The 11,745-nt window shown below is 40.1% G+C and overlaps 1 protein-coding gene across 1 annotated transcript in view; it reads right to left on the reverse strand.

Moving 5' to 3' along the window:
* Positions 1-11,745, reverse strand: part of LOC139778407 (uncharacterized) — a 58,825-nt gene extending 47,080 nt beyond the window's left edge. Inside the window, exon 1 of the mRNA XM_071716325.1 lies at positions 10,893-11,745. Within this exon, the coding sequence (XP_071572426.1) occupies positions 10,893-10,950 (58 nt within the window). The 5' untranslated portion in view covers positions 10,951-11,745. The remainder of the gene's footprint in view (positions 1-10,892) is intronic.

The following is an 11,745-nucleotide window of genomic DNA, read 5'->3' on the forward strand; positions in this document are numbered from 1 at the left end:
AACCGAATTCAAATCAGAGTTTAATTTAACGATTATACGAAAGTAACTTGAACAATTTAATATAATATAGTCTTTAATTTAATATAATTTAATTGAATCTTATTTTTATTTTTGTATTAAACTAATAAGATTTTATCTTAGACTAAATTAACTTTGATTTAATTTAATTTAAATTAATTTTGTGCGAAACTAATCGTACATTTTCATTTAATAATCGGAAAGTTGACGCCGATTGGAATAAGTTCATAATAATCCAACGCAATAATCTTGATCTCAAATAGTGCTGTCGTCGAGGAAGACACGCGCCTTCGCACGCAACGAAAATTAATCCTGCCTTACGTCCGTACGCGTGATTCATACGAGAAATATGAGTAGGGGACGGGCAGGGAAGTAGGGCCGATACGTACGTGATTCTACAATCCTGCCGGTCGGTGCTGCAAACAGGTCGGGAGAAATTAACGAGAGTACCGCCGCTCGTAAATCGTGGCACTTAACGATCGATGAGCCAGCGACAAAAACCGATGCTCATCGCACGCAACTCTCATTTGCATCGCGAAATTTATATAATGAGAGACCGCGTCCATCACAACGTTGCACTTGAAATTAAACCCCTTGCCGACCGTGAAAAGAGAGAGAGAGAGAGAGCTCTTCTAAGAAGAACGATAAATCGGACGAACCTGCGAGAACTCGTTTAAGTATAAATGAACGTAATTACGACTGAACGAATAAAAACTGTCAATGTCACGGTACAACTAGTTTTACACGTATGTGCTCATGTATATTAAATAAAACGAGATGTAATTGATTTGAGCAAAAACGGTATAAAAGAATCAGCTCTTCGATATAGATTTTGTAAAAAAAACAGTTGAAGAATGTATTCTATATAACTTCCAATTGCTACAGATTTCATTTTGATATCTAATAAAATACATACCTCGCAATTGAGAAGAAACTGCTTTTACCACCATTTTAAAAATACTTTTAATTTTGGCTAAGAAGAAATAATTATATTTCCTGGTATATGAATATTACAAATTAATTTTGCACTTGCCAATTTATGTAATTTGAGCCTCTCAACTTTAACATTTAGCTAAAGTCCAAATCGTAAAGTAAACAAAAGCAATAAAAGAGATCAATCCTTTCCCTGATTAAACAATTAAATTCAAAGAATATTTCAAAGAAATAGATTTTTCCTTTCCTCAGTCTATCGACTTGCCAGCGTAACCAACGAGACCTACGAAGCGTAAAAGATGCATTTGCATATCAATCCTTCGCGGCCCACTCGCGATGCAATAACGTACACCGATCTTCGCTAGAAAATTGCGCGCCGATCACTTTTTCCACCCACGATTTCCGACTGCCTGCAACACCGCCAACGACTTCTCGTCAGAAAATATCTCTCTCGAAATTTTTCTACAAAAATTCATGCATGTTTGCATATATGTTTTATTAACAAATACTTTTGTCATTCATTTAAAGCACATTAACATTTCATAATTTTTCTACATCGCCGGTAACAATCTATTCGTCTGGGAATTTTTCAAAGATTACAATTAACCGCAACGGAAAATTCTCATGTCATTGAATCATTGTGCAATTATTCTATAAACATAATAATAGTAATTGAATCCACAATTGCAGTCGAGATATCTAAACATCTCTTTGCTTATCTCGCATTTAATGCAGTGGTCGATTTCTTGTTATTACAACAAAATTGCCTTTCTGCTTAGTAACAAATGGAACGTATTACTCATTAGACATCGTTAATATACAATTTTGTAACTTAGTATTACTGTTTAATAAAAACTAATTTTTTTCAAATTTTTAACTTTTGGGTGCTACACAATATACGTATATGTATATGTGACTATCACAAAATATCCAATTCTGTTTAACAATAAGATTATAAGCTAAGTTTGTATGAAAACGACCTTATAATAACGATCTGAGAGTGGACGCAGTTAAAGCAAGGACATTTCTCTCAATTCTCCTTAGAATGAGCTCGAACATGATTCATCAGTTATGGTTCTCGTCGTAAACGTTTCTGCCGGACATAGGAGCCAGTATCGAAAACTATTCTCGTACGGAAACACATTCTCGGATGTTAGCAGTCGAACCGAGCAACGATTTCTAAACACTCGTGGTATTTCTAAATTCTAATCGCGTAGTAATTCTAAACTTTAATTCTAATAAAGTTGAATCGAGAACATTCTTGCCTCTTTGATATCGCCATTGGAAAAAAGCGTACAAAGAGCAATTCTGTGGATCAATTAAAATAAAAAGATAAGAAATATATAATCTTAATATTTTAAGATTTTAATTCCCCCCTCCCTCTCTTTCTCTTTCTGTTAAAATAATATGTACAGTCATACTACAGAGATTTCTGTTTGTTGATTCATGAGAAGAGAGTCAATCCTGTTTGTTTTTTTAGATTCCTCCAACGCTTCAGAAATATCGAGCCGTTTCGGAACAGGATACTCTTTAGAGATTCAACGAGAAGAAGACCTCCCGTGCGAGATATTCCTTAGAATTTTCAAGGGCTGACTCTCCGAGGAAGAATCCTGATACGATCCCAGCTCCCTTCTAAGGGAGGGATGTTACTATAATACGCGGATCAGAATTCGGCCGCCCACGATGGTCCGCCAGTCTAAACCACTAACCGGACGGTAACTTGGCCAACTGTTATGTATTAAATGCTTATTGTTGCAAAATATAATAACAATAAAAGTACAGCATCAAGTAGTGTAATATGCAAAAATAAATAAAAATGATATGACAAATAATAAAACATATTAAATTTAAATGAAGCAAATAAAAAGATATATTAAATTTATTTATTAAATTTCGAATTAAAATTCAATATAGGAATATCATAATTTTAAAACTGTACGTCATGTGACACAATAATTTTTTATTTATTTACTTATTAAACATATATTATCATTTAAAAAGATATTGAAAGACTCAATAACCAGGGTAAAAGAATGGCTCAATGAAAATTAGCATATGGCTTTCACGTTCAACGAGCTGCACCTATATATCGATTGATCGGAAAAAAAGCTGCATGTTGCATCTGCTCTTTCCGCGCGCGCCACCCTTAAGAGCGGCTCGATTAATATCACGATGGCCCTTTCGTCGTGCAAGAATGAAAGGGCGGAGAATGGGGGCATCATACGTACTACAGGGGCAGGAAATTGCTTTGGAAATGGTTCTAATTTCCTGGCCTCGTAAGGAGAAGTACCAGGCAGTATCCCGATCTGTTCCGTTGATGTTCCATGATCCGTTGTAATCGATCGAATCGCGATTCTTGCCTTTTCATCGTCTAAACTACAGGTGATCAACATTAGCAGCACACGTGATGGCACGCGGATCTCATTACGAGAGCGAACAATAAGCTTTGTTCGCGCGTTTTAACCATGTATTTTACCAATTTCAGAATTTCCTTCGCGTTAATAATAAAAAGCATAATAATAAAGAAGTAATATAAAAATAATAAAAGATAATGCTTTTAAAAAAAAACTGAATCAAAGTATTGTTGTCAAAAATGTAAAAACTATGATTACATTAAATTAACATAGATTAACAAAAATATTCAATGTTGCAATTTTAATGTAATAATGAGAAAGTTATTGAAGCTGTAACGAAGATTTGATACGTTTATAAGAAAAAGTTGAATGGCTCGGTTTTAAAAAGGGGAATTGTGCCGCCTAATCCGAAACGGTGAACTACCTTCGCGAAAAACGTCGACGAGAAGTGGAGACTCATCATCTGATCAAAGAGTTTCCGCCGCTCGACTCCTCGCGAAACGGTTTAACCCGCAGGGGGAAACTCAATTCAGAGTTGGCCGAGAACTTGATCTATTTTCTTAATGGTCGCTCTCCGTTGGCATGCGTCCTAATGCAGTGGCGCCCACATGCCTCATTGAGAGAGCTTTCAGGCTCTAGAGATATTCGAGAATTATACCAGAACCTCTTGAAGAATTCCATTTGTACAGCTATATTTAATATCATCCTCATATACATAACGTACATATTAAGTTAGATATCAAAGGGCAGCATTCACGACGAAAAAAAATTATTTGGAACACTATATGACAAATTTATAAAAATTATATAAGAAAGTCTCTCTGAAGCTACTCGCAAACAGCCTGAAATGGCTCGCGATTTGAGAACCGCCGTCTTAATGGCCGACGACTTGCGCGTCTTATCTTCAGGGTCCGCGGACCTCGAAACTTTAGATCGGACCGACTGACTTCTCTTCGTATACGCAATCGGAATACGCAGTCGGGGCGGCTTTTGATACCGTGCGGCTGTCGCCGGTCGCCGGCGCGATGATGGATGACGTTGCGCGCGCGGCAAGAACGAGGGCCACGGTTGCCTCGTCAACGTTGGGAAACCACCGCGTCGGGCGACGACGAGACGGCGCGCGATGCATCCGACGATCGTGATTAATGGCAGCAACATTGTAGCGGCGGAGACTCTCCGTCGGTCGGAGACGACAGGTGCCATTGAGGCAACGGGGCAAATTAAACGTGCGACTCTGTCATGCCGCCGGCTTTCGACCTGTCCGGCATTTGTCAGGCTCCGCTGCTGCGTCGCGTCGCCTCGCGGCGGCAAAACCAGTCCGATCTGATCTCACGGGACTTATATCTCACGGATATTACAGCGCGGAACTCGCGGATATCCTTCCACCAGCGATCAGAATAGGAACTTAATTATAGTTACTTTGACTAATTGGAATTAAACGAAAAAAATACCAAGAAGTTATTTTTTTTAATATTGAAACTTGCTAAACGATGACAAAAACTTCATCATAGATATCGAATGACAATTTTAAAAGTGTAATATTTTCAAAATAAATTTTAATCTTGTTATGCCATTTAAAAATACTTTTTATCCAATTTTGAAGTTTTAAGAGATAAAGAAATTAAAAACAAAGATATAAACAGACAAATATAAAAGATTAATTCGCATCTATAAATGGATCGATTGATGATCTTATATTTTATTCATTTTACGAAGAAAAAAATTTGTGATACTGGTAAATTTTCAAGTCTACACCACTGTCGACCGTACTTCATTAAATAAGTCTGCGGCTGAAGATGCTATCGCCTTTTGACACACTCAGTCAATTAAACTGAACCTCTCTCTTGACAGGGCTCGCTTAATTGATCCAATTTACAAAGAGATTAAGCGCGTTCCGAGACGACTTCGAAGGCAGTCGGGTGGCCAAAATTTCCTGGCCAAGCGGCCAATAATTATAGCGTCCGCCAGGTATTTGGTTAAGATCACGAGATCCCTCAACGATATCGTTTCGTTCTCTTCCTCGACAAGAAGGTCTCGTCGGCTTCGAATAATTATCACTTTCCGGACGGCCATGTTTTTATCCCCATCTAGCACTTGGTACAATGAATCGGTGGAATGTAGTTGTCATTTCTTATTTGCATTGAATTTTTAACACCGTTTTTAGCCAGCAGAATTCTTATCTAATATCTTATCAGTTATGAACAATCTATAACTACCATACAATTAAATGTTTTGTTTCGTAAAAATATTTTCTGTCAAACTTTCGACATTACTTTTAGTCGATGAGATTTATATCTTATCAGTCATGAATAATATACACATTTGTCTTGTTAAATAAAATTACTCAAAAATACGACTTTTCTGTCTCATTTTAATTTTTCTTTCAATTTATTGCATGTTTAGATCAAAATATAAGAATCAGAAAGTTCAATATTACAATATTATCGAATATTAATGATTCCAACGTGTTTTTATCGATATGCAGGATAAATATTTGTGTATCACGTCGATATTCTTAAAATATACATGATCGCGCGGTCATTCCGGAGCCGCCCTTGATTCGCCCAGGACCAGAGGAGACCGAAATAACTCGAGTCCCCGAGCGCAAAGAACAACATTTTCAGGCCCGTTCTAATGGCCTCTCGAGAACCCTTTCTTGCCGAGTTTGGCTGCGCGAAGGTGTAAATTGGATGGCGACGACGAACAAGAACTTTGTTTTGGCGTATCGAAAGAAAAAGTCATCGTCTCCAAGTCGTGTCGATGATAATCGCACACATCACGGGCTCTTATCGAGCTTTCTCTCACGCATGGAAAAGAATGTTACAGATTACTGTCATGCCGCTGATTTGTGCATGCAGTGAAAAATGGAATTGCTTTCTCTAGAGAAGCGGTAGTTTGAAGTACAAAAATAGTACCTGAATTTAATGACCTCTTATAACGCGTAGTTAAAAATACGAATCATTTTAAAGAATATTTCAATCTCCTTCATTACCACAGTTTATTTTGATATTTATATACAGTTATTTATTTGTATGTATTTAATAGCTAGAACGAATTTTGAAATCCTTACGTACTCGACAGTTTAAAGTACCTTTTAAATTTATGACTCAAACTTAGGGGTTTAAAAGCAGTTTTGAATAAACCATTAATTTTGAACTACAGACTCGTCGATGGTGATCGACAACCGAGACATTTTAGCGACACGAGGTCAGGTAGCTTGAATTAGAAAACATCGGCTACCAAAGTGCCGATATAAAGACATTACCGCAAACAGAATCACCTGAGAGTTCTGCGAAGACGAGCTTCAGGCATGACTAATCTCGTGAACGACGGAATTATTAATATCCGTGCAGGCAAAGTCACGTCCATGATATCTTAATTTTTTCCCGAACCGTTATTGTATTAATAATTTATTTTATCTTTCGATTAATATTATAACTATACCAAAAGTCGCACATAAAGGTGAACATTATCAATTTAAATTTCTTCTATGTACGTGACGATTCCGAAAATTTATGGCGAGTAAAAATGTAACGTAAAAACGATTAATTGACTACACATTTCATACTAAAGATATTTGTTTGCCTCTACAGTACATTTCTCCTCGAGTACTAGTTGGCTTCCTTGGAGGTTGCCATTGATCACGAAGGTAGGGTCTTCTATGAATCAAGATTATCTACCGAGCGTGAGAATCACCGCCGCGATCGCAGCTCGTTAACTTAATCCGATGAAGAATTGACAAGACGGTGCTAGCTATATTTCCATCGCGAACTACATTCTTGGCAGAGTGGTTAGTTAGCACGCGTTAAAAATCGTGACCTATCTCGAACAATATACAGATTAATTTCACTCGCTTTTCATTCAAGAACGGATTATGGATTTTTACGCAGCGCGATATCTTTAAAATTGGTTGCAAACTGATTACTATTAGTTGGCGGTATAAAGGAATAACATAGTAAGCGATATAAAAGAAAATTAATGGCGCGTAAATAAAAAATTTATTTTCATTTATTTAATAAATAAAAGCTTACAAGGCGTGTGCGACTTTAAGATATCGGGGTCTTCGAAAATTTATTTTACAACTTGTAAAACCAAATTGACCAGCAGCGTACAATATACGTAAAATACTGCCATAAAAATATTATTGCGTGAGAAGAAATATTATTTTTTTCTTAGGTACTCGAAAGTGCACTTGACTGGAATACCGGAATAATAATAGGGACACTAAGGCGGGCCGACGAGGAAAACACACTTTTTTCAGTTTCCCCGCATATCTCGTCGGATTTTCTGTGTATTTTACAAAGCGGTCAAACGAGCCTTCTACCTGAACCTTCGAAGGTGTAAGGGCGTGCGGCGTTTCCTCAAAGATTCAAATGCAGCGTGAGAGGAAGAAAGAACGAAAGACATCAGATCTCTAGATACAAGTCTGAGAAGCTCGTTTTAAAGGCCCCCTTTAAATTTTTGCAGGTTTATACGTGCAGGTTTGCTCGCTCGGAAAAATACCTCTTTATCCCGCGGATACTATTGTCAACCAACAATACCGCAGTATATACAAATTCGTCTCTAAAAACCCGTATAATCGCCCGCGAGTTTCTTTCACCGATCGCTCTGGGAAACGTGGCGCGCAAATCTTTATAATGTTTAAGCCTTGGAATTCTTACTTTGTCATGAATCTAATTCTTAAACACCCGGGGGACAAAGTACAATGACATTTCCCTCATCTACTTTCCCGACAGGTTCGATGCACGTTTCCTGTTCGAAACCGTGAAATTTGTCACACTCTTAAGTAGTCACGAAAATTTTAAAAAGATAGAACTATGCCATTGCAAACACGCACCGTAAAGCTGTCTCACGTTTCGCGTTAAAATATATTTTCCATAGTATACGATCAGATTTATGTAAATATGTCTGGAATTAAATGTGCGCGTAATTCGCGAGACGAAATAAATCACTACCTTCGGTGTTACCGTGAAAAAAAAAACAGAGTCGAAGTTATTCACAAATTTTCAGAGTTAACAAGACTGTCTTAGCTTTCAGATGCTTACAAAGATTTATAAATGTGCTGCGTCAAACTGTACACAATACAAAAGTAAAAACTTTTATGTGAGAAGGAAGCTTCTCTCTGCCTTTATTTATATTTACGACCATTCCTTATCCTTATAAGATACGTTAGGATACGGTCTTCAAAATTTGTCTACCTATTTCAAATTTATCTTGTGTAAATAGTATCGTTTCTCTCCACAGGTTGTACACCTGTGGAAAGAAACGTTAATTGTCATGGATCTATTAAGGACACGTTAAGAATCGGGAGAGTCTTGCGAAATATTACACGACAAATATCCGACAGATTGGCTTGAATCGGTACAAGCTCGTTCGACCGTGCGTCGCGACGTAAGGTGCAACCCACGTGCACACCGTGACATTCCAATCGTGACTTGCAATCTGCATTCGTAACTTCGTATCTGCTCCGACCAATGTCCGATCTTTTACGCTTAGCCTCCTTTTAAAACGGCGCGCGCGGGACGAATAAGAACTCGCTAAGTTAAAGCTGCCTCGTTGAAAGCGCGATAATTGCAGTACCGTTAGCTCATGTTTAGATAATTACAGGCTTTTAAAGCAAATACGTTACTGCTGTATAAGCTCTGGATTTGTATCGCCGTTCGTTGGCCAGACAAAAAGGAATAATTGTTCTATGTCACAGATTTAATTCTTGATGAAAAAAAAAACAAAGTCTCGTGTGTTGTTCATAAAGCAGTAACCGTTAAATTAAAAAGTTCTTTCCTTCCGAATGAAAGAAACAATAACTACAACTTCAATTTCTTGCAGAGAATATACGCAGCTTATTACGTTTAATTTGTTACAAGGTTGAAAAAGCGAGGAGAAAATTTACTCGGCACTGCCGCTTCCACGCTCGAGTTCAAATGATTCCACTGATAAAACGCTGATGCATGCCGTCGCGATGGCTCTTCTTACGTTAGACAATCAGTCGTGTATCGGTGACATTGAATGTCGCGATGTGCCCGTAATCGCGTGTTCGATCGTACCGGTTGCAAATGCGCATTTTGCAATGCACGAAAGAAGAAGAATCGACGGGAATGCGGACGACGTCGTCACGAGAGCACCCTATAAAATGTGTTTGGTCGATGGAAGAAGCGGACGTTATGCCAGTCTCTCGGAAGCCAAATCGATCACAACTTCACGAGATAAAAAAAAAAGCAGACAAAAGTTGATGAAGTTACGAGGTAATCACGGTGCCACCGGTGTTAAAGAAATTTATTCAACGAGTTGGAGTTAGCTTCTGAGACGCTCGTATCTCGAAACGAAAGAATCTGCCGATGGAATAAATCGGGAGGGTGCCTCCTCCCTCTCCTCCTCGCCTCCTCCCCGGGCGCGACGCCTCACAAAAGACTCACTGAACCGCGACACGAGCGAAAATGTGTCATTACCGCCGCAAATTACGATGCCGGCGCTTCCGTACGCATCCTGCGTCCCTCGATATAATTGCCGTGAATTAGCGGTCGATCGATGAACAGCCCGCCGAGAGATGTCGGCGGCGGTACATATCGCGGGGACTACTAACTCTCGTGGCTACTAACATTGTTACGCCACTATATTTCTCGGAGCGTAAATTACATGGGGGTTTTGGAGGAGATAAAAGATGCCAGATAGCGCTTGCAGATTCAGAAATAGGATTACTCCAATCGCGCTTCCACGATTATTATCGCAAAGTCGTGAAAGGTGTAACGTGCGCGGCCAATTCTCTGCTCGTTGTCTAAATGCAGTATTTATATCGATCTCGTTGGCACGATTATTCTTTAACGTGAATTAATAAAAATCCACTTTAGATTGTCTAAAATTCGCGTTAGATTTCAAAATAGAAATCTGACATATTTCTGCTTATAATTTTTTTAGTCCACGCATTTAGTTGACGCATACGTGTGTATTTCAATATATTTTAATGTATTTTACGCATGTGTGTATTTTGATTTTTCTATTATTCTTTGTATCGCATGTATCGTATATAAAATCATAAATAAAATTAAATATCATCCTGAATTCTAACACAAACTTATGCCATCTATTTAGGCCATTTGCAATGGGCTTAAATTTAAAAAAACAAAAATGTAACGAAATTAGTTAAGCGTCCGGGGAAAGGCTTACTTTTTTTCCTCAAAAAGTAAAATCAGAAATGAATTAAAATCCCTCAATAAATTTATCCTTCATTATTTGAATAAATCCTTTATTAAGATAACGCAAAAATACCCGTAATACGATTGTCGCGTTGTATAATTACGCATCCCTCGCCTCGTTAAATTTGAACGCCAAAACACGCGCAACGGTTGATCTCATTCATCGCGTAATACGCGGGGTAAGCAGTGTAAGCACGAGCTTTAATCGATCGCCCCCGATTCGCGGGGGGCAGAGGGTGGATGCGAGCCATCGCCGCGTGAATTACCGGTGTTGTCGGACGCGACCCCGGGAGCCGGGAGTCGCGTGATAATCCTCGGCCGTGGCACGTGGCAGGCCGAGACTTAAGGGGGCGATTATGTGTGTACATACATAATACGAAGATTGAAAAGTACTCACTCTGACAGCTGGCGGCTCCCAGAAGGACGATCAGCAGCAGGATCCTCGTCGGCTCCATTCTCCGTGGAGGTTGTTTCTGCAGCTGTCACAGCACACTTATTAACCCTCACTGTCCCGGGGAGAGTCGTCCAGACGTCACTCGAGAAACCACCGGGTCAAAAAGGGGCCCCCGCGACGGGACGCGACGCGACGGCCAAACGAACAACCGACGAAACTCCGGATTATCCACAACGGAGGCACACAAAAGTTCCTTTCCTCGCGTGTTCCCTCGTGTTCCTCAAGCGCTCGGTCCGCGCGAGCTCGCCGCGAGGTGTTCCGCTTCCCCGTCCTCCTCTCCCCCCTCCGTTTCTCTTCCGTCTTCGCGAGGAGACGAAACGGAGCGTGCAGGCACTTTCCGCGCTAATTTCACCGTGCAGAGGCGTGAGTAGATACCGTTCCGCGCCTCCCAGCGTCACGCCGGTTTCCCTCGATAACGGCACGACGACGACGACGACGACGCTCGGCCCGCCGGCTGTACGAATTGTTTCTTCCCCTCAGAAGAATAGAGGAACGAGGAACAGAGAGAAAACCCTCGCCCTCTCCTTTCACGGTATTTATCGCCGGCGCGCGAGAGAGAGAGAGAGAGAGAGAGGAAGGATCGCGGTGTGCGATCTTCTCGGCTCATGCGTGCGGACGACCGCGTCCGGCTGGGACCCTTTCGCGGATGGGTTGTGTGACAGTACTTGACAGACGCGCGTATTCGGAATACCGGCTGGCACACACGCCGTGTCCGTCGATCGGTGTTAAATGCGTTGCGTGGGACGTGGTGGAAAGGCGACCGCGCGACGCAGCGGCTCGCAGGCGAATGCCACCA

This window comes from Temnothorax nylanderi, unplaced genomic scaffold (genome assembly GCF_030848795.1).
Source record: "Temnothorax nylanderi isolate EJ_2023f unplaced genomic scaffold, tnyl_v1.0 TNYL_tig0006_pilon, whole genome shotgun sequence".
Taxonomy (NCBI): domain Eukaryota; kingdom Metazoa; phylum Arthropoda; class Insecta; order Hymenoptera; family Formicidae; genus Temnothorax; species Temnothorax nylanderi.